Source organism: Phyllobates terribilis, unplaced genomic scaffold, assembly GCF_046119375.1.
Source record: "Phyllobates terribilis strain yellow unplaced genomic scaffold, ASM4611937v1 Scaffold_12__6_contigs__length_324123572, whole genome shotgun sequence".
NCBI lineage: Eukaryota > Metazoa > Chordata > Amphibia > Anura > Dendrobatidae > Phyllobates > Phyllobates terribilis.
This window is the reverse complement of record NW_027362772.1, coordinates 191,823,116-191,847,819: the sequence shown is the minus strand read 5'-3', so window position 1 is coordinate 191,847,819 and position 24,704 is coordinate 191,823,116. Positions and strand designations below refer to the sequence as shown.

The window sequence follows — 24,704 nt, the reverse complement described above, 5'->3', positions numbered from 1 at the left end:
CAGTGTGTGGGACTTGTTCTATTAGTCCATCTATACTAACCTCCATCAGGTTGCAAATTCAATATAATTTTTTTCTGCGTCTAGCGCTGAAAAAATATTTCGGCTTCTAGCAGTATGTGGGACTTGTTCTATTAGTCCATCTATACTAACCTCCATCAGATTGCAAATTCAATATAATTTTTTTCTGCACCTAGCTCTGAAAAACTATTTCAGCTTGTAGCAGTGTGTGGGACTTGTTCTTTTAGTACATCTATACTAACCTCCATCAGGTTGCAAATTCAATATAATTTTTTTCTACATCTAGCTCTGAAAAAATATTTCGGCTTCTAGCAGTATGTGGGACTTGTTCTCTTAGTCCATCTATACTAACCTCCATCAGGTTGCAAATTCAATATAATTTTTTTCTGCATCTAGCTCTGAAAAAATATTTCGGCTTCTATCAGTGTGTGGTACTTGTTCTATTAGTCCATCTATACTAACCTCCATCAGGTTGCAAATTCAATATAATCTTTTTCTGCGTCTAGCTCTGAAAAAATATTTCGGCTTGTAGAAATGTGTGGGACTTGTTCTATTAGTCCATCTATACTAACCTCCATCAGGTTGCAAATTCAATATAATTTTTTCTGCATCTAGCTCTGAAAAACAATTTCTGCTTGTAGCAGTGTGTGGGACTTGTTCTATTAGTACATCTATACTAACCTCCATCAGGTTGCAAATTCAATATAATTTTTTTCGGCATCTAGCTCTGAAAAAATATTTCGGCTTCTAGCAGTGTGTGGGACTTGTTCTATTAGTCCATCTATACTGACCTCCATCAGGTTGCAAATTCAATATAATTTTTTTCTTCGTCTAGCGCTGAAAAAATATTTTGGCTTCTAGCAGTGTGTGGGACTTGTTCTATTAGTCCATCTATACTAACCTCCATCAGGTTGCAAATTCAATATAATTTTTTTCTCCATCTAGATCTGAAAAACTATTTCGGCCTGTAGCAGTGTGTGGGACTTGTTCTTTTAGTCCATCTACACTAACCTCCATCAGGTTGCAAATTCAATATAATTTTTTTCTGCATCTAGCTCTGAAAAACTATTTCGGCTTGTAGAAGTGTGGGGGACTTGTTATATTAGTCAATCGATACTAACCTCCATCAAGTTGCAAATTCAATATAATTTTTTTCTCCATCTAGCTCTGAAAAACTATTTTGGCTTCTAGCAGTGTGTGGGACTTGTTCTATTAGTCCATTTATAGTAACCTCCATCAGGTTGCAAATTCAATATAATTTTTTTCTGCATCTAGCTCTGAAAAAATATTTCGGCTTCTAGCAGTGTGTGGGACTTGTTCTCTTAGTCCATCTATACTAAAATCCATCAGGTTGCAAATTCAATATAATTTTTTTCTGCATCTAGCTCTGAAAAAAAATTTCGGCTTCTACCAGTGTGTGGGACTTGTTCTATTAGTCCATCTATACTAACCTCCATCAGGTTGCAAATTCAATATAATTTTTTTCTGCGTCTAGCTCTGAAAAAATATTTCGGCTTGTAGCAGTGTGTGGGACTTGTTCTATTAGTCCATCTATACTAACCTCCATCAGGTTGCAAATTCAATAAAAAAAATTTCTGCATCTAACTCTGAAAAACTATTTCGGCTTGTAGCAGTGTGTGGGACTTGTTCTATTAGTCCATCTATACTAACCTCCATCAGGTTGCAAATTCAATATAATTTTTTTCTGCATTTAGCTCTGAAAAACTATTTCGGCTTGTAGCAGTGTGTGGGACTTGTTCTATTAGTCCATATATACTAACCTCCATCAGGTTGCAAATTCAATATAATTTTTTTCTGCATTTAACTCTGAAAAAACTATTTTGGCTTGCAGCAGTGTGTGGGACTTGTTCTATTAGTCCATCTATACTAACATCCATCAGGTTGCAAATTCAATATATTTTTTTTCCGCATCTAGCTCTGAAAAACTATTTTGGCTTGTAGCAGTGTGTGGGACTTGTTCTATTAGTTCATCTATACTAATCTCCAGCAGGTTGCAAATTCAAAATAATTTTTATCTGCATCTAACCCAGCCAGTACTTTTGGGGTAATACCACAGTTTGGCCACTCAGCTCTGCTCAGTTCCCATCCATTGTTTTTTGTGCAAACAACTCCAGATTTGTGAATTAGATAACCACCAAAATGAGTGGAAAAAGGCCTGCTGCTGGTGGAAAGGGGAATAGGCATGTTGGGAAGGGAAAAAAGCGTTGTGTCCGTGGGGTAGGTGTTAAAGCAACATTAACATCTGCAGAAGAAAGACCATCTTCCAGCCAAACTAAGATGTCTACTTCTTTTTGCGGACAATGTGATAAGATCCCTTTCTTACGGCCACGCCAATCGCTACAAATTCCAGATGAGGCACAAAAACAGCAGGTGCTTCAACGGATATCAAGTGCTCCTTTAAGTGGGCTCTCCTCCACCTCAACTTCAACATCACAAATACTCCAGTCCTCAGAGGTGTCACCCCAATCGCACTTGCTTCCTCACAGCTCCCAAGTCTCCAGCTGCCCATCTGAGTATGGGGTAGAATGGATGGTTGAGTCTGCAGAGCTGTTTACTCATACTATAGCCTGGGAATCAGAGGACGGCTCTAGAGCTTCTGTGAATCCAGACGAGGAAATGATCTGCACTGATGCCCAGAATCTTTATGAGTCGGATCCAGGACCAGACACAGAAGGTTCTGACCATAATGTAGACTCTAGTTCCCAAACTGTTACTCCTGTTGGTGGAGACATTGAGGAAGATGATGATGAGACTCAAATACCTGATTGGAGTGACAACTTTAGTTTTTTGTCAGGGCAGGAAGAGGTTGGCTCTGAGGACGATGGGTGTGATAACACACAGGGTGATGATGACGAGGTTGGAGATCCCACTTACTGTCAACCCACAGTCAGCCAAGAGATGAGGTCAGCAGAGGAGGTGGAGGAGGATACTAGTGACGACGAGGTCAGATTGCGCCTTCCTGGACAGAGACGTAGTACTGGAAGCACGTCAACAACTGCATCCTCAAACACAACTCTGCCTCTGACCACAAGTCGTGGTGGCTCTTCAGGTCGCATGGGTGCTAAGCCTTGCATAGCCTGGGCATTTTTTCAGATCGATAAAGATTACCCAACTCGTGTTATCTGTAACATTTGTCAACAAAAGCTAAGTAGAGGCCAAAAAATACATAGTTTGAGTACTTCATGCATGAATCAGCACATGGATATGAAGCATAAGTTGCAGTGGGAAGCTCACTGTGCTGCAATGCGGCCTAGCCGGCCGGGCCAACCACTGCCTGCTACATCTTGTGCATCAGCGGCCTCTTCATCCTCTGTGACTGGGGGGACAGCAGTGACACCTGTTTTGGGACGCAGACCTGCCACCTCTTTACCCGCAACAACCAGCGTGATTAGCAGGTCATCATTTTCTCTGGAGGTGGAAACAGCAGCTGGTGTTCAGCGCTGTCCGACATCGATAGCACCACCTTTGGATCAAGGCAACCTAACATGTCCGCCTGCATCTTCCTCACAGACCGGCAGTTTGCCGGGGACACCCTTCTCAACCCCGTCTAAGCACAACAGCCACCCCTCGGTCCCTCAGATGTGGACAAGTAAAAGACCATTTCCTCCTAGCCATGAGAAAGCTAAGAGGTTGAATTTCACCATCTGCAAGCTCTTGGCTACAGAAATGCTTCCTTTCAGCCTGGTGGACACAGAGGATTTTCGAGACCTTATGTCCGTTCCAGTGCCCCAGTACCAGATGCCCAGTGGGCACTACTTCTCAAAGAAAGGTGTGCCTGCGCTCCACCAGCATGTCGCACACAACATCACCGCTTCTTTGAGAAACTCTGTGTGTGACAGGGTGCATTTCACCACAGACACTTGGACGAGTAGGCATGGACAGGGGCGTTACATGTCGCTGACTGGGCACTGGGTAACTATGGTGACAGCAGGACAAAGGGCTGCTGTCCAAGTCTTGCCGTCCCCATGAGTTGTGCGTCAATCCTCTTTATCTCAAAGTTCCTCCACTGCTTCTGCCTCCTCAACCTCCTGTCGGTCCTCCACCTGCACCCAAAGCCTGTCTGGTCATGCCACAAGCTTTCTAACTGCGCAGAAGGGATCCTGCACACCTCCTTACTATGCAGGCAGCAGGGCTCAACGTCATCAGCCGGTTTTTACTTTGAAATGTCTGGGAAATGTGAGTCACACAGCTGAGGAGTTGTGGTCAGCTCTGGAGAACCAGTTTCATGAATGGTTGTCTCCACTGGACCTGAAACCAGGGAAGGCCGTGTGGGACAATGCTGCAAACCTGGGTGCGGCCCTTCGCCGGGGCAATGTCACACACGTGCCTTGTATGGCTCACGTGTTGAACCTGGTTGTCCAGCAATTTTTAGCCCACTATCCCAGACTAGATGGCCTTCTGCAGAGGGCATGGTCGCTGTGTGCTCACTTCCGCCGTTCGCATCCCGCAGCTCAGCGACTTACATCTCTACAGAAGTCGTTGGGCCTGCCACTTCACCGCCTAAAATGCGATGTGCCTACCCGGTGGAATTCAACTCTGCACATGTTGCAGCGACTGTGGCAGCACCGACAAGCCCTGGTGCAATACGTTCTGACGTGTAGCCTGGGCCAACGAGATCCAGAGGTGGGACAAATCACGCTGGAGGAGTGGTCTCAGATCAGGGACCTATGCACCCTTCTGCACAGTTTTGAAATGGCGACGAAGATGTTTAGTGCTGACGATGCCATTATCAGCATGACTATTCCGGTGATTTACATGCTGGAGCACATGTTAAACAGAATTCGGAGTCAGGTGGTGGCACAAGAGGAGGTGGAGGAAGTAGAGGAGGAGGAGTTGTATGCGGAAGGGCTAACATCTGCAAGGTCCAGACGGTCGGCAGCACCAAGGCGGCAGGCATGTGAGGGTGGGGGAGATGGTTTTACCAGGGCGCATGGTAGCAGCCAAACTAGTGAGGAAGGTGCAGGAAGAAGTGAAGGACGAACTGATGGAAGACTCATCAGATGAGGGAGACCTTGATCACATTTCTGTTGTGCGAGGTTGGGTGGAGAGGACAGAGGAAGGAAGCATGATTGTTACCTCGCCACCAACACAACAGGGACTTGGTGCTCCTGGATGCGCAACACACATGAGTGCCTTCTTGCTGCACTACCTGCAACATGACCCTCGAATTGTGAGAATTAGAAATAATCCTGACTACTGGGTTGCCACACTGTTAGATCCCCGGTACAAAAGTAAATTTGCAGAAATTATTCCTGCCATAGAAAGGGATGCACGCATGCAGGAGTATCAGCAGAGACTGTTGCAGAATCTTACATGTGCTTTTCCACAAAACACCAGTGGTGCACGTAGTTAATCTCACAGTTCCAACTTGCCAACCGTGGGACCGTCAAGTGTTCAGCACTCAAACCGTAACAGAACCACAGTATCTGCTGGTAACATCAATTTTGCGGAATCATTTCACCACTTTTTTAGCCCATCCTTTGCAAGGCCACAGGAGACAAGAAGTCTGACACATAGTCAACGCCTAGAGACGATGGTACAGGAGTATCTCCAAGTAAACATTGAAGCCATGACTGTGTCACTGGACCCTTGCTCTTTTTGGGCTTCCAATCTGGATAAATGGCCGGAGCTAGCCACTTACGCCTTGGAGATCTTGTCATGCCCCGCAGCCAGCGTTCTGTCTGAAGGTGTGTTCAGCGCTGCTGGTGGTGTGCTGACAGATAAGCGCACACGGCTCTCCACTGATAATGTAGACAGACTCACGTTCATAAAGATGAACAAATCATGGATCCGAAACGACTTTTCTACCCCTGTGTCATCCTGGGGAGTGTAAAATCTTGATGATTGGTTAAAATCACCCTACCAACCATTTTAAGCTTTCAAATTACTAATCATGTTTATCTGTATCTTGGCTGGAAAATAATTTGGGCTTTGAAGCAGTGTGCAGCACTGATTCTATTAGGCCATCTATAATAAGCTCCACCAGATTTAAAATTACTAATCATGTTTATCTGTATCTTGACTGGAAAATAATTTTGGCTTTGTAGCAGTGTGCAGCACTGATCCTATTAGGCCATCTAAACTAAGCTCCACCAGATTTAAAATTAATAATAATTTTTAGCTGCATCTAGCCCGGAAAATAATTTTGGGGCTCCGAGATGCGCGAGACACATAAGTGCCTTCTTGCTGCACTACCTGCAACATGACCCTCATATTGTCAGAATTCGAAGTAATCATGACTACTGGGTTGCCACACTCTTAGATCCCCTAAACTTTTCGATCAACATTTTAATTTTAATAAAGACCAAAAAAATGGTCATTTTTGAAATTATAAGCATTAGCAGGTTATTAGAAACTGAAATCAAACAGTTTTCAACTCAAAACTTTATTCTAGGTGATGTTACATTTTCACATAGGACCCCTTGTTCGAAAGGAGCTTCTGAACTCTCTCGTCCATTGAATTTGTCAGGTTTTGGATGGTTTCTGCTTCAATTGTTTTGCATGAGGACAGAATACCCTCCCATAGCTGTTGCTTAGATGTGAACTGCCTCCCGCCATCATAGACACTCCTTTTGATGATGCTCCAGAGGTTCTGAATGGGGTAGAGGTCAGGGGAGCATGGGGGTCACACCATAAGTTTGTCCCCTTTTATGCCCATATCAGCCAGAGATGCAGATGTTTTATGTGCAGCATGAGATGGTGCATTATCATGCAAAAAAATGATCTTGCTGTGAAATACACGGTTCTTCTTCTTGAACCATGGCAGGAAGTGCTGTTTGAGAAAATCCACATACATTATGGAGTTCATCTTTAGCGCCTTCAGGGATCCTAAAGGGGCCGACAATCTCTCTCCCCATGATTCCAGCCCAAAACATTACTCCACCTCTTCCTTGTTGGCGCTGTAGCCGTGTTTGCGTGGGGTGTCCATCAACCAGCCATCCTCCACTCCATCCATCTGGACCATCGAGCGCTGCACGGCACTCATCCGTGAACAAAACAGTTTTGAAATCAGTCTTCATGTAATGTTTGGCCCACTGGAGCCGTTTCTGCTTGTGTGAAGTGGATAGAGGAGGTCGACAGGATGGCGTATGCACAGCTGCAAACCTCTGAAGGACCCTGCATCTTGTTGTTCGGGGGACGTTGGAGGCACCAGCAGCTTCAAAAACTTGTCTGCTGCTATGACGAGGCTTTTTTGCCGCTACTCTTTTAACCTGACGTAATTGCCTGTAGGAAAGAGTCCTCAATTTGCCCTTATCAGCACGCACACGTGTGTACTGTGAATCAGCTACATACTTCTTGATTGCCAAGACACTTCATCCTGATCATCGCACAATGTTGATTGTAGTCATGCCTTGACCTAAACACTCCACAATTTGTTGCTTCTCAGCAGCCGACACATCCTTTTTCTTTCCCATTTTGGCAGAAAATGTATGCTGCTTAATAATGTGAGACAGCCTTCTTAAGTAGTCTTGCCTTTCATTGGACACACCTGCCAAACTAATTAGCACAGCTGTCTGCAATTGCTTACAGTGATATAAAGAGCCCTGACACACATCATCATCAATGAGTTTAACTGACAAACAAACAAATTCTTCCCTTATCACTCCTAAACACTTTTTGCATAATAATTTGGAACACAGTGTACATGTGCTTTTCCACAAAACACCAGTGGTTCACGTAGTGAATCTTACAGTTCTAACTTGCCAACCGTGGTCTGTATGGAGTTGTTAAATAAAGGGCCCAAAATTAAGATAACATAGATGGGAGAGGTCTCTATGAATAGGAATTCCTAAGTATTTGATACCCTGTGAGGGCCAGGCAAAGAGAAAGTTGGACTGGATGGAATCCTATATGGATTTGGGGAGGGAGACATCGAGGGGCTCAGACTTCGCTGCATTGATTTTAAAATTTGACCATGTAACAAAGTGATCTATTTCAGCCATAACAGCATGGATGGATATATGTGATTGAGTGATATATACTAGGACATCATCAGCAAATAGAGAGCACTTGTACTCGGTGCCTCCCACCTCAATCCACCTAATATTGGGGTTATGGCGAATTGATGAGAGCAGGTGCTCCGTCACTAGGATGTATTAGAGAGGGGACAGAGGACATCCCTGCCTTGTCCCATTGGTGATTGTGAAAGGTGATGAAAATGTTCTGATGCACCCCCTGGGCCTTGGGACACCCGGAGCCGGACCCTTTTTGGTGGATGCTGGTGGTTGTAGTCTTCGTGGCGGCGACCCGGTTCCGTGGCTCAGGGTGATCAAACCAGTGGCGGAACTATTTATGTGGTTTTGATGTTTAAATGTCCGACTACGCCACCCGTGGATTGCGGTCAGAGTGAACCGCCGCTGCAGGGCAGACCGCTGAGGCTGGTGTTGTGGGTGCAGCAGAGCGTAGCATAACTCCCCACGGGAGGAGTATAGCCTCAGGGCAGTGTATGCGGAGGATGGGGGTGATGGTGCAGGGCAGCAGCAGTAACGACACGGAGTCAGTGATGCAGTCCAGGGCCTTTACTCACAGTTCTTATTATCCAGACCACGTCTGCAGGTAACGGCTGCCCACGTCGTACTGTGCTCACCAGGTGAGGGGCTCAGACAACTCCCAGATAACTTTGGAGCGCTTCACAGGACCCCCTTTGTGTGTCCTTTGTCTGGCCTTTCTTACAACCCTTCTGTCCGGCTGCCTCGGGCCTCCTCTTGGTAAACTTGGCGCCAGTTTCCCTGACCCTATGTGGTGCCTTCCTAGCGGGTGTAGCGAGGGGCTGCGCCACATAAAATGTCACAGCCTCCTGTTTCTAGCTGAGGGTCGTTTCCTGCCTCCACTAGTTTCGGGGACCGGTCTCCCCCTTTGGCCTGACCCCTCCACGCAGGTGGATTCGGGCGTGCGGTGGCGACTCGCCCGTCCGCACCCCTGGGATCCCTTCATTCCTCGTTCCTGGAGCCTTCTCCGCTCCTCTTCCTTCCTACTCCCTCTTCCAGGCCTGGGCCTCTGTTACTAGGCCCGCCTCCAGAGCAGAGCTCATGCAGAGCCCCTGCTCCCTGCCACTTCTGCTCAGACTTCTCTGCACTGAACTAAGATGGTGCCCACCTTTTATACTCCCTTCTCAATGCACCCAGGAACTGCTTCCTCCCTGCTCCTGCACTACAGGGTTCCCCTTCCTCAGTGTTCCCTCCCCCCACTCCAGCCAGGGACAGGGACTGTCGTGCCCATCTCAGAGGCATATTGGTCGCCCTGCCCCACGGCAATGTGGTGTAATGCATGCAGGTGTCGGGTCCTGATCCAAACTCCATCCTTACCTGAGAGTGAGATATCACACCTCTGGGTGAGGTGCAATACCTCTGTAGCAACCGAGCCCTCAGGGTGCTACAGTTCCATTTATCTTCAGCCTAGGTGAAGTGTTGTGATACAGGGCCGTGATTTTGGCTATAAAAGGGTCCCCTAGACCACTACCCCAAGATTTTTAAGAGAATCATATATGGCGTGCCAGGAGACTCTATGGAATGCTTTCTCAGCATCCAACGAGAGTATCTAATTACAAATTTTTAACTGCATCTAGCCCAGGAAATACTTTGTGCCTAGTAGCAGTGTCTGCTAGTCAGTGGATTATCCCGGCTGTTAAGCAAGCTACACCACCTGTAGTTTGGACACTTAATTTTTTCAAAGGAAATGCTTCGGGACCACGGGATACTCAGTGAAGAGCATCAGGAGGCACCCCAAGGCATAGGGGCTGGGACTGGCAGTAGGATGCCTTGCGGTGGACAGCCAAGCTCGATCCTTATAAAAGCTTTTTAACTGCAGCAGCTTTAGTGGACGCTACTGGAGCTGGAATTACGCGGCTGCTGGCATGAGACTTGCCCTCCAATAGATCCTTGTAAAAAGATTTAAAGTGTATTCATTCAAATTAGAGAGACAATTTAAATTAAAAAGCTTAGACCTGCCTCCACCGCAGGGGGGCTCGCTCGATCCACCAGCGGACAGGCACCAGTATTGAGAGAGGGGGGCTGGCCGTCAGGGTCCACCGCAGCTCTAGCACAAACCCGGCGACACGGAGGTCGCACGGGCAGGAACGGACTGGCCGTGTCGGCTTCGCACTTTCTTGGTTTTAGAAGGGCATAACATGCCTATATCTGTGTCTCCCCCTCCTTTTACTCCTCCATCTCTTTTCTTTTCGCATGACTATATGTACTTGTCACTTTTCCATGTGTTAGTTGAGCCTTCTGAGCAGTTTGTCAGCTTTTGGACACCTTTGAAGGTGTTTTCTATGTGATTCTATGTGTTTTTGTTTGCCTGCCATTGGTTTTAATGGTGTTCGACGAACAGTTCGACGAACAGTTCGGCGAACATACGGGTGTTCGACGAACCGAACCGAACTCGAACACTACGGGGGTGGCTCAACACTAATTATAACAAGGAAATGAGCAACAAAAGCACACACTTTGTGAGTTAGACAGTTGTGTTTAAATTTACATTTCTGGGTTATGGAGCTAATTATTTAGGATGTTAAAAAAAAAATTGGCTTGGGTGCAATGCAGGAAATACACTTTTTGCGACACCCCTGACTTGTATTCAGGATTTTGTTTTAGAAGAAAAAATAGCACAGAAGGGTTTGGTACTTCTCTGCTTGTTAAATAATAAAATAAAATGCTGTTATTATGGTGCTTTAACTATTATTATTATTATTTATTAATATAGTGCCATTTATTCCATGTCGCTTTACATGTGAAAAAGGAGTATACATAGCAAAAACACTTACAATAATCTTGAACAAAATGAGTCAGCGACTGGTATAGGAGGAGAGAGGATACTGACCGTGAAGGCTCACAATCTACAAGGGATGGGTGAGGATACAGTAGGTGAGGGTAGAGCTGGTCATACAGCAGTGTGGTGGAGGGGTGGTCACTGCAGATTGTAGGCTTGTCGGAAGAGTTAGGTCTTCAGGTTTCTATTGAAGGTTTCCACGGTAGGTGAGAGTCTGATATGTTGGGGTAGAGAGTTCCAGAGTAGGGGGGATGCACTGGAAAAATCTTGTATGCGATTGTGAGAAGAGGAGATAAGAAGGGAGTAAAGAAGGAGATCTTGTGAAGGTTGCACGTAGGTAAGTACTAGGAGACTAGGTCACAGATGTATGGGGGAGACAGGTTGTGGATGGCTTTGTATGCTGGGGTTAGGTTCTCTGGGAAATGAGGAGCCAGTGAAGGCATTAACAGAGGGGAAAGGCAGGGGAATAGCGGTGGGACAGGTGGATTAGTCGGGCAGCAAAGCTTAGAATAGATTGGAGGGGCGTGAGAGTGTTAGAAGGGAGGCCACAGAGCAGGAGGTTGCAGTAGTCAAGGCGGGAGATGATGAGTGCATGCCCTAGTATTTTTGCAGAGCCTTTGCTGAGGAATGTGTGGATCTGGGAGATATTTTTGAGTTGGAGTCGGCAGGAAGTGGAAAGGGTTTGGATATGTGGTTTGAAGGAGAGATCAGAGTCCAGGGTTACCCCGATGCAGTGAGCTTGTGGGACTGGGAAGAGTGGGCATCCATTAACTTTAATGGAGAGTAGATATGAGGAGGGGCTGTGGGGACTTTAGGCAAAAGCTTTGTCTGATGTTGTCAATCTTCTGCTTGAAGAATGAGGCAAAGTCTTCGGCTGATATGAGAGGAGAGGGAGGAGGCGCTGGGGATGGAAGAGAGAATTGAAAGTGTTGAATAGAGATGAGCGGTGTTCGACTAGAACTGTTCGCCAATCTCAAATTCGAGCTGTTTTGGGTGGTGTTCGAGTTGTTCGACGAACCCGAACGATTTGCAAAAAATTCGGCTGTTCGAGGTTATGTTCGATAACTGTTCGTGCACCAAAAGCGTGTCCTGCATGTCTGGCGCTATTTAGAGCACCAATCATGCAGGGATTGTCTGCCACTCACTGTAATGCCACAGTCATGGTGGTTGTGGCATTACAGTGATTGCCCAAATCGATGGGAACAGTGCTCACAGTGAAACATGAAAAGCCGGCAATTCAGCAGCGGCATACACCGGTACCCGACAATTTAGAACCGAAAGAATAGAGCTTCACACATAGATTAGATAGATAGAAACATGTCAGTCACACATATAAGAAGCACAGTGACAGTGTTGCTTACTGTACTTGTCATTTAGTGTAAAGGATTTATCAAAAAAAATAATAGTGTTTTCATGCACCGTCTCTTTAAAAAAGCCGGCTGGCAATTCAGCATCTGTACCCGACAATTTAGAATAGAAGGAATAGAGAATCACACATAGATTAGATAGATAGAAACATGTCAGCCACATATATACGAAGCACAGTGACAGTGTTGCTTACTGTACTTGTCATTTAGTGTAAAGGATTTATTAAAAAATATAATAGTGTTTTCGTGCACCGTCTCATTAAAAAAGCCGGCCGGCAATTCAGCAGCGGTACCCGACAATTTATAACAGACAGAATAGAGCTTCACACATAGATTAGATAGATAGAAACATGTCAGTCACATATATATGAAGTACTGTGACAGTGTTGCTTACTGTACTTGTCATTTACTGCAAAGGATTTATTAAAAAAAATAATAGTGTTTTCATGCACCGTCTCTTTAAAAAAGCCGGCCGGCAATTCAGCATCTGTACCCGACAATTTATAACAGAAAGAATAGAGAATCACACATAGATTAGGTAGATAGAAACATGTCAGTCACATATATATGAAGTACTGTGACAGTGTTGATTACTGTACTTGTCATTTACTGCAAAGGATTTATTAAAAAAAATAATAGTGTTTTCATGCACCGTCTCTTTAAAAAAGCCGGCCGGCAATTCAGCATCTATACCCGACAATTTATAACAGACAGAATAGAGCTTCACACATAGATTAGATAGATAGAAACATGTCAGTCACATATATAATAAGTACAGTGACAGTGTTGGTTACTGTACTTGTCATTTAGTATTAAAATAAAGGATTTATTATTAAAAAAAATTGGCGTGGGGTTTCCCGTAATTTTAGTCTCTAGCGGAGGTTAAGCAGACAGCTGGGGCAGATGTTTGAAGCCTGGGAAGGGGGTAATACCCACGGAGCTTCCCAGGCTACTAATATCAGCCCCCAGCTGAATACCTAGCCTTTACTAGCTATTAAAATGGAGGACCCCCCACAAAAAAATGACGTGGGGTCCCCCCTAATTTAATAGCTAGCAAAGGCTAGGCAGACAGCTGGGGGCTGATATTAATAGCCCAGGAAGGGAGCCATGAATATTGGCCCCCTCCCAGGCTAGAAACACCAGCCGTCAGCCGCCCCAGAAATGGCGCATCCATAGGATGCGCCAATTCTGGCACTTAGCCTCGCTCTTCCACGCTGCCCTGGTGCGGTGGCAGGGGGTAATAGGGTTGGGGTTGATGTCAGCTTATAATGCCAGCTGACATCAAGCCCAGGTTAGTAATGGAGAGGCGTCTATAAGACACCCCCATTACTAACCCCATAGTCAAAGTTAAAAGAAAACACAAACACCCAGAATAAAGTCCTTTAATTGAAATAAAGACACATTCCTTTATTGTTCTAAGTTAAACCATACTTACCGTCACGCCCATTCCAGCTGAAGCCAACGATCTCCTGCAATAAAAGAAAAATAATAAAGCAACCTCATCCTTACCTTTCCATGGTTCCCACGACAGCTTCAGCTCTGCTACATCGAGATAACAGGCTGGACCGCAGCAGAACGCTGCCATCCAGCCTGTCATCCCGCAGACACTGAGAAGCGCAGGCATGCTTGCGCTCTGCAGTGTCTGGCTGTGACGGCATAAAGATGAGACGAGTTCATGTCCAATGAACTCGGCGCAGCTCATGCACGTCACTGACAGCGTGGGAGAATTCTCCTGCACTCAGCACTTCAGCGTGAGAATTCTCCCACGCTGTCAGTGACGTGCATGAGGTCAGCTGAGTTCATTGGACATGAATGAGCTCACCTCATGCACGTCACTGACAGCGTGGGAGAATTCTCACGCTGTAGCGCTGAGTGCAGGAGAATTTTCCCACGCTGTCAGTGACGTGCATGAGGTGAGCTGAGATCATTGGACATGAATGAGCTCACCTCATGCACGTCACTGACAGCGTGGGAAAATTCTCCTGCACTCAGCGCTTCAGCGTGAGAATTTTCCTACGCTGTCAGTGACGTGCATGAGGTGAGCTCATTCATGTCCAATGAACTCAGCTGACCTCATGTACGTCACTGACAGCGTGGGAGAATTTTCACGCTGAAGTGCTGAGTGCAGGAGAATTCTCCCACGCTGTCAGTGACGTGCATGAGGTGCGCCGAGTTCATTGGACATGAGCTTGTCTCATCTTTATGCCGTCACAGCGAGACACTGAGGAGCGCAAGCATGCCTGCGCTTCTGAGTGTCCGCGGGATGACAGGCTGGATGGCAGCTTTCTGCTGCGGTCCAGCCTGTCACCTCGATGTAGCAGAGCTGAAGCTGTCGTGGGAACCATGGAAAGGTAAGGATGAGGTTGCTTAATTATTTTACTTTTATTGCAGAAGACATTGGCTTCAGCTGGAATGGGCGTGACGGTAAGTATGGTTTAATTTAGAACAATAAAGAATTGTGTGTTTATTTCAATTAAAGGACTTTATTCTGGGTGTTGTGTTTTTTTAAATACTTTACTAGAAATTCATGGTGGTCATGTCTAATATTGGCGTGACCCCATGAATTTCGGGCTTAGGGCTAGCTGATAATGCCAAGCTGGCCTTAACCCCTTTATTACCCAGTGAGCCACCGCACCAGGGCCCTGGATGAGTTGGGTACAGCGCCAGAAGATGGCGCTTCTATGAACGCGCCATTTTCTGGGGCGGCTGCGGACTGCAATTTGCAGCGGGTGGGGCCCAGAAAGCTTGGGCCTCCCTGCGCTGCGGATTCCAGCTCCCAGCTGCCTAGTTGTACCTGGCTGGGCACAAAAATAGGGCGAAGCCCCACGCATTTTTTTTTTTAATTATTTCATGAAATTCATGGAATAATTAAGAAAAAAAGGGCTTCCCTATATTGTTGTGTCCAACCAGGTACAAATAGGCAGCTGGTGGTTGGGGGCAGCCCGTCCCTGCCTGCTGTACCTGGCTGGACACAAATATAGTGCGAAGCCCCACGTCAATTTTTTTTTAATTATTTCATGAAATAATTTTTTTAAAAAAGGGCTTCCCTATATTGTTGTGTCCGGCCAGGTACAAATAGGCAGCTGGTGGTTGGGGGCAGCCCGTTCTTGCCTGCTGTACCTGACTGGACACAAATATAGGGCGAAGCCCCACGTCAATTTTTTTTAAATTATTTCAGGAAATTCATGAAATAATGAAAAAAAAATTGATGTGGGGCTTCGCCCTATATTTGTGTCCAGTCAGGTACAGCAGGCAGGAACGGGCTGCTCCCAACCACCAGCTGCCTATTTGTACCTAGCCGGACACAACAATATAGGGAAGCCCTTTTTTTCTTAATTATTCCATGAATTTCATGAATTTAAAAAAAAAATACGTGGAGCTTCGCCCTATTTTTGTGTCCAGCCAGGTACAACTAGGCAGCTGGGGGCTGGAATCTGCAGCGCAGGGAGACCCAAGCTTTCTGGGCCCCACCCGCTGCAAATTGCAGTCCGCAGCCGCCCCGGAAAATGGCGCGTTCATAGAAGCGCCATCTTCTGGCGCTGTACCCAACTCATCCAGGGCCCTGGTGCGGTGGCTCACTGGGTAATAAAGGGGTTAAGGCCAGCTTGGCATTATCAGCTGGCCCTAAGCCCGAAATTCATGGGGTCACGCCAATATTAGACATGACCATCATGAATTTCTAGTAAAGTATTTAAAAAAAACACAAACACCCAGAAAAAAGTCCTTTAATTGAAATAAACACACAATTCTTTATTGTTCTAAATTAAACCATACTTACCGCCACGCCCATTCCAGCTGAAGCCAATGATCTCCTGCAATAAAAGTAAAATAATAAAGCAACATCATCCTTACCTTTCCATGGCTCCCACGACAGCTTCAGCTCTGCTACATCGAGATGACAGGCTGGAACGCAGCAGAACGCTGCCATCCAGCCTGTCATCCCGCAGACACTGAGAAGCGCAGGCTTGCTTGCGCTACTCAGTGTCTGGCTGTGACGGCATCCAGATGAGCCGAGGTCATGTCCAATGAACTCGGCTCACCTCATGAACGTCACTGACAGCGTGGGAAAATTCTCACGCTGAAGCGCTGAGTGCAGGAGAATTTTCCCACGCTGTCAGTGACGTACATGAGGTGAGCCGAGTTCATTGTCGGCTCATCTGGATGCCGTCACAGTCAGACACTGAGGAGCGCAAGCATGCCTGCGCTTCTCAGTGTCTGCGGGATGACAGGCTGGATGGCAGCGTTCTGCTGCGGTCCAGCCTGTCATCTCGATGTAGCAGAGCTGAAGCTGTCCTGGGAACCATGGAAAGGTAAGGATGAGGTTGCTTTATTATTTTTCTGTTATTGCAGGAGATCGTTGGCTTCAGCTGGAATGGGCGTGATGGTAAGTATGGTTTAATTTAGAAAATAAAGAATTGTGTCTTTATTTCAATTAAAGGACTTTATTCTGGGTGTTTGTGTTTTTTTTTAACTTTGACTATGGGGTTAGTAATGGGGGTGTCTTATAGACGCCTCTCCATTACTAACCTGGGCTTGATGTCAGCTGGCATTATAAGCTGACATCAACCCCAACCCTATTACCCCCTGCCACCGCACCAGGGCAGCGTGGAAGAGCGAGGCTAAGTGCCAGAATTGGCGCATCCTATGGATGCGCCATTTCTGGGGCGGCTGACGGCTGGTGTTTCTAGCCTGGGAGGGGGCCAATATTCATGGCTCCCTTCCTGGGCTATTAATATCAGCCCCCAGCTGTCTGCCTAGCCTTTGCTAGCTATTAAATTAGGGGGGACCCCACGTCATTTTTTTGGGGGGGGTCCTCCATTTTAATAGCTAGTAAAGGCTAGGTATTCAGCTGGGGGCTGATATTAGTAGCCTGGGAAGCTCCGTGGGTATTACCCCCTTCCCAGGCTTCAAACATCTGCCCCAGCTGTCTGCTTAACCTCCGCTAGAGACTAAAATTACGGGGAACCCCACGCCAATTTTTTTTAATAATAAATCCTTTATTTTAATACTAAATGACAAGTACAGTAACCAACACTGTCACTGTACTTATTATATATGTGACTGACATGTTTCTATCTATCTAATCTATGTGTGAAGCTCTATTCTGTCTGTTATAAATTGTCGGGTACAGATGCTGAATTGCCGGCCGGCTTTTTTAAAGAGACGGTGCATGAAAACACTATTATTTTTTTTAATAAATCCTTTGCAGTAAATGACAAGTACAGTAAGCAACACTGTCACAGTACTTCATATATATGTGACTGACATGTTTCTATCTATCTAATCTATGTGTGAAGCTCTATTCTGTCTGTTATAAATTGTCAGGTACCGCTGCTGAATTGCCGGCCGGCTTTTTTAAAGAGACGGTTCACGAAAACACTATTATATTTTTTAATAAATCCTTTACACTAAATGACAAGTACAGTAAGCAACACTGTCACTGTACTTCGTATATATGTGGCTGACATGTTTCTATCTATCTAATCTATGTGTGATTCTCTATTCCTTCTATTCTAAATTGTCAGGTACAGATGCTGAATTGCCAGCCGGCTATTTTAAAGAGACGGTGCATGAAAACACTATTATTTTTTTTAATAAATCCTTTGCAGTAAATGACAAGTACAGTAAGCAACACTGTCACAGTACTTCATATATATGTGACTGACATGTTTCTATCTATCTAATCTATGTGTGAAGCTCTATTCTGTCTGTTATAAATTGTCGGGTACAGATGCTGAATTGCCGGCCGGCTTTTTTAAAGAGACGGTGCATGAAAACACTATTATATTTTTTAATAAATCCTTTACACTAAATGACAAGTACAGTAAGCAACACTGTCACTGTACTTCATTTATATGTGACTGACATGTTTCTATCTATCTAATCTATGTGTGATGCTCTATTCCTTCATGTCTAAATTGTCGGGTACCGGTGTATGCCGCTGCTGAATTGCCGGCCGGCTTTTTTAAAGAAAGCGTCTTCTGAGCAGTTTGTCAGCTTTTGGACACCTTTGAAGGTGTTTTCTATGTGTTCCTATGTGTTTTTGTTTGCCTGCCATTGGTTTTAACGGTGTTCGACGGTGTTCTAAGGTGTTCGACGAACAGTTCGACGAACAGTTCCTCGAACATCCCGGTGTTCGCCGAACCGAACCCGAACACTACGGGGGTGGCTCAACACTTGTGTTGAATAGCTGTTTGCGGTTGTAAGACAGGGAGGATATGAGAGATGAGAAGTAGTTTGTTTTGCTCCTGTGAGTGTGGACTTGAAAATAGGGATTGTTTGAATACTAATAATATAGTAATAATAATTTTTATTTTTATAGCGCCAACATATTCCGCAGCACTTTACAATTTTTTAGGGGGGACTTATACAAACAATACAGAATAAACATATCTCATAGCGAAAGAAGTGAGGGCCCTGCTCGCAAGCTTACAGTCTTTGAATGCGATGAAGTGCTCATTGGAGTGAGACCTTTTCCATTTCCACTGAGCAACCCTGGGGGACCGTTGCAGTTCTTTAGTCAGGTTTGTGTGCCAGGGTTACCTATTGAATGCGCGAGCATTGGTATGTGTGAGAGGGGCAACCGAATCGAGTGCTGCAGCTGTTGTGGTGTTATATAAAGCAGCAGCAACATCTATGTCATGTAAGGAATTTATGTAAGAGGGAGGAGGGATTCAGAGAGTGAGTGTATGGAGAAAACCTCCACCTCCACCATGTTTGCCGCTGGGGAAGGGGTGTGGGAAAGGTGGAATCCACCATACGAAAGTGCGGCCGGAGAGGACGTGTCAGAGGGCGTGAGCCAGGTTTCAGTGATGGCAAAGAAGGAAAGTTTGTTAGTAATGAAAAGATCATGGATGTAGGAAAGTTTGTTGCAGATGGCGTTCCATAGAACTCCTGTTAGTGCAATTGGGGAGGTGAGGACTGGGTGGATGGGTATGAGGTTAGAAAGGTTCTGAGAGTTTGTGGTAGATCGTGGATAGGAGGTAAAAGTGACTGTGGGGATAAGGTGCAGAGGACCAGGATATGGAAAGATGTCGCCGGCAGTGAGGAGGAGCAGAGAAAGTGTTAGCAAATGGGAGTAGGAGAGGTCATGAGGTGGCTGCCTGTGTTTGGAGACACAGGATTGAATGTTGACGAATAGTTCTGAGGAGGAGGTGAGATGAATGGGGAGGATGGAGGGAGAGATGAAGAGTTCATTACTAGGTGTAGGGATTAAGGGGGTTAGTTGAAAGTGGAGGACTATAGGGGAGAGAGTGAAAACTAACCAAACAATAGTGAAAAAGAGAGTAAGCAGTCAAAGTGTGGGTTACCTGACTCCTGACCTGAGAAACAGCCTCTGAAATAACTGCCACTTAGCGCCAAAGACACTTTGCACAAGAAGATGCGTGCAACCACCCCACACGGGTGCATCCCTTAGGCAGATGCTGATTTTATAGGGCAAACTATAGCATTAAGTGAGGAGCAATGTGGGAGCTGCTTGTGACTAAATTAGCAGCTGATCAGCACACCAGGAGATGGCTCGAAGATCAAAGACAGAGCAAAGACCATGTAGGCTACACATAGTAACACCTTCTACCATCAGATAGTGTCGGTCTCTCCCTCCCTGCAGACATGTATCAGTGAGTATTGAATAGAATCTAACAGATGACATAGCAGAAATGTATCAAGCAGAGGAATTGTGCAGCAAGCAGAGATTGTACCATTAAGTTGTTTCAGGGAAATAGAGCAGCAGATAACATATACAGCAAGCAGAGGAATTGTGCAGCAAGCAGAGAATGTACCTGTGTGAAGAGAGAAGAAGACCAGTGTTAGTCTATGGCCTCTGAAATAACTGCCACTTAGCACCGAAGACACTTTGCACAAGAAAATGCGTGCAACCACCCCACATGCAGCATAACTGCAGCATATCACAGATCAATTAATTTGCAAAGAGTGACTACATAGATACAGCACTTCCCTATAAATCATTTAAATCTTTGCATTAGTACAGACAGAATTTTAAAAAAGATCATTAATAAAATTTGTAGTACTCATACTTTTTTAAAAAACATGTTTTAGGTGGAAAATAACAAAAAAATCACACATAAATCACTGTTCTTTCAAATAAAATGCTTTATTATAGGCCATACAAAAGATATACATGTTTGATATGGCAGCATCTGTAACAAACCATCCTATATAACTAAATTATTTATGTACCACATTGAATGCCATAAAAAAAAGTAGAAAGCAATTCTGAAATTGCTGTTTTTGTTTATCTGGTTGTTCATTTTGCCTTTTCTGCTCAGCTCTAGTTAATATGAAACACAAAATCAAATAATTTTTAAGTGTATTTATTGTGCAAATACATTAAGATTTTAAAAAGCTATGTAAAATAGGTATTATCGTAATGATACTGACTCACATTATAAAGTTAACACGTTTATTTACATTATTTATGCCACACAATGAATATCATAAATAAAAAAAAATATATAGCAGAATTGCTGTTTTTTTTTCATTCCCACTCTAAAATGTTACTGAAAATTAATCAATAGTTTCTATGTATCCCATAATGGTACCACTGAAAAATACAAGCCCAACAGGTATGTCAATAGAAAAGTAAATAAAGCTGTGAGTCTTGTAATCTGAAGATGAAAAAAAGAAAAAAAAATGCTTCATCATGAAGGACCAAAATAAGGTTCTCCTGGGATTGTTAATACATTTAATAGGGTCATACATTTTAATAAATGATCACAATATTTTATGTCAATATTTACAGGGATATTCTCAGAATGCAAACTTATCTTCCAACTTACTGATTGGTTGGGGTTCGACAATTAGGACCACAAACAATTGAAAGAAAAGAGCTCTGAAGAGACTCACTTTGAAAGAGCAGAGCTGCACATTATCAACTTCTGCTGCAGTCATCATCTGTGGCACAGCTGGAAAGAGTTTTAGTGCTGTACTTGGCTGTCTCTAGCTGTCGGTCAGACAATGAATGGATTAGTGGTCAAGCCCATGCAAATCCTTTCCACATCTCTGTTTTTTGGATTGCTGGGGACCTCAACAGTCGAGATTCCATCGATCAATAAATTATCCCCTATGCTTTGGATAAGAGATAACTTTTGTTAGTGGGAATATCCCTTTAATTTTGATTATATTTTTATACTATTCACATACTTACATTAATTTTTTCATGTCATATCATGTTTTTCTTATTTTTTAGGTAGGTTTACCTGACATAATGGTGAAACGATGTGCCATGCAGTTGGCTGAAGCTCTTGACTTTATGCACAGTAAAGCTCTTGTTCACAGAGATGTTAAACTGGATAATATTCTACTTTTTGACAAAGATTGTCACTGCATAAAACTTGCTGATTTTGGATTAACAAGGCTTGAAGGTTTTAACATATCTCCTTTAAAAGGAACTGTTCCATATTCATCTCCTGAACTATGTATCTTAGAAGAAAATGATACTCTTGAACTTGACTCCAGTCTTGATGTGTGGGCATTTGGTATTCTTCTGTTTTGCATCTCAACTGGATACTTTCCCTGGGATACAGCATCATATAAAGACAGTCAGTATGAACAATTTGTTTTGTGGCAAACCACAGGAAATTACCAGAAAATCCCTTATCAATGGAAGAAATTTACATGGCGTGCACTAGACATGTTTCAGAAGCTACTAGCTTTAAATGCAGTGACGCGAAGCCCTGCTATTGAAGTCCAAAAATATCTGAGTGACCCATGGAAAATTAACAGCTTGAAAGATAACTGCAATTTACAAGATAACTGAAATTATACAAGACAAAGTGTTCATAATATGAACAGTCTGAAAGATAAAACTACCTTTGAAAAGTATACTTTTCTACTTTATGGATAAAATGTCCCAGTAATATGTTAATAAAGCTTGTTAGGTTAAATATCATAATGATGTGACACTTTGAAATTTTACAGAGAATGAAGTATTACTCATATTTTGTACTAATTAAAATTTGGTAGTGAAACATATTCTTTTTATCTACAGTTTTTATTTTCTGATTGTGGATTTTTTCAAAGCATGCTTTTGCCATTTGACCTGAGATGCTGTTTTTTGTGTTATTTAGAGATATGCTTCACAGTAGCTACATGGACCATAGGTAACAAAGGACTAAAGGTAGGGAAGAGATGAGGGATAGGCAGGGTACACACCTAGGGCACTACCTCTTGCCTCCCTGAGGGAGGGCACTACCTCTTGCCTCCCTGAGGGAGGGCACTACCTCTTGCCTCCCTGAGGGAGCGCATTTTGAAAAAAAAACATCAGAAGAGGGGCTGTGGGAGACATCACATTATATGGGGATCTGTGAGGGACATCACATTATATGGAGGTCTATGAGGGACATTATATTGGGGTATGTTGGGGACATTATGCCTGGGCTCTGGGTACATCCTACTATATGAGGGTTATGGAGGGAATTATACTGTATAAGGGCGGTGGGGGACATTATACTATTGCCTGTGGATACATCATACTATGTATGTGGGGGGGGGGCAAAATACTGTTTAAGTAGCCGTGGGGGGACATTTTACTGGGGACTGTGGAGACATAATACTGTAAAGGATGCTGTGGTGACCATACTGTATTTGAGGCTGTTGGGGACTTTATATGGGAGGCTGTGGTGACCTTACTGTATATGGCACAGTGGAGGACATTATACTTTATAAGGTGCTGTGGTGACCATATTGTATAAAGGGCTTTGGTGGACATCATAATGCATATTGTGTGCTGTCATGGATATCATACTGTGTGGGTGCTGTGGGGGACGTTATACTGTATATAAGGTGCTGTGGATGCCATTATACTGTATTGGTGACCGGGGGCCATAATACTATATGGGATGCTGTGGGGACCATCATACTGTATATGGGGAGCTGTGGTGGACATTATGCTATATATGAGGGGCTGTAGTGGTGACAGTATGAAGGCATAGTGTAAATAGGCGGCACATAATAGTTATGGAGAGGGCTGTGTGAAATGGGGCCACAGTATGCAGACAGATTATTATGGTGGGGGGACAGGGTGGAGATATAAAGAGTGTCAAGGAAAACAGTGGATATGGAATAGCCATGGTATAGGCCGTGATTTGGAAGGGTGAGTGGTGTGGCGGTTAAAGATGATAATGGCAGACAGTGGGGTGGTTATAGCTTATATGGGCAGACAGTGTGGTGGATGTAACTCATGAGGGCTGACAGTGTGGAGGCTATATACCATAGAAGGTTTATTTAGGGCAACATATGGACAGATATTTTTATGCAGAGGGCATTTTAATAACACTGTTATTTTTTAAGGGCACCATATGGGGATGTGCTGTAGAAGTTGGAAGAAGAAGGAAGTCTGCAGAGACGAGTTGTGGTTGAGAAAGGTCATCATTGCATCTGAACAAGATGGAGAAGAAAGACTCCAATCAGACCAGATGTCATGTATAAAGATACATGTAAATGTTTAATTATTGATACTATGTCTCATTTGTAATGTGATTCCTATATAGTCCGCAACCTGATAATGACTGATAACAATAACTCGAAGCATCTCCTTACTATCGTTAAGAACATACTGAGAGTTGTAGGTTCATACAATACAAATGTTTATGGGGATGACTTGACATTTCAGTTGATTGTTGTACTAAGCTTGGTGATGTATTCATGCATTGATGGTGGTTCTGATGATGTATTCATGTATTGATGTTTGTGCATGTGATGTATTTATATACTGATGTTGGTTCTGGTGATGTATTCATGTAGTAATTGTGATTCTGGTGATGTACAGCATACATGTGCTGATGATGATACTGGTGCTGTATTTATTTTCTAACAGTGGTTCTTGTGATGTATTCATGTACTGATTATGGTTATGGTGATGCATTCATTTATTGATGCTGGTTCTGGTGACGCATTAATGTACTGATGGTGATTCTGGTGATGTATTCATGTGCTATTCATGGCTCTGGTGCTCTTTTTATGTACTGATGATGATTTTCATTTCGTATTTATGTACTTATAACGGTTATGGTGATAAATTCAGCACCAGAACTACCATCACTAAATCAATACATCACCAGAGCCATTAGTAATGCATAAATACATTACCAAAACTGCCATTATTGTATGACTACAGCACAAGAACCACCATCAGTACATAAACGCATCACCAGAACCACCATCAGTACATTAATGCATCACCAGAACCGCCATCAGTACATGAATGCATCAACAAAACCATAATCAATCCACAAATACATCACTATATTTATTTACTATAGGTAAATAAATACAATACCAATACTATCATCAGTATATGTATACATCACAAAAAAACACCCTCAATGCATGGTTACATCACTAAAACCACCATCAATACATGAATATATCACAAGATGCACCATCAGTAAATGATTACATCACCAAGCTTAGTACAGCAATCAACTGTAATGTCAAGTCAGCTACATATACATTTGTATCGCATAAACCTACAACTGCCAGTACGGGAATATGGCACCAGAACCACCATAA

General features: G+C 44.0%; 1 protein-coding gene across 1 annotated transcript in view; it reads left to right on the top strand.

Moving 5' to 3' along the window:
* The window catches only part of LOC141173192 (serine/threonine-protein kinase SBK1-like), a 565,090-nt gene extending 542,985 nt beyond the window's left edge, over positions 1 to 22,105 (top strand). The window contains exon 4 of the mRNA XM_073657815.1: positions 21,382 to 22,105. Coding sequence (XP_073513916.1) covers positions 21,382 to 21,951 — 570 coding nt within the window. The 3' untranslated portion in view covers positions 21,952 to 22,105. The remainder of the gene's footprint in view (positions 1 to 21,381) is intronic.
* The last annotated feature ends 2,599 nt before the right edge of the window (positions 22,106 to 24,704 follow it).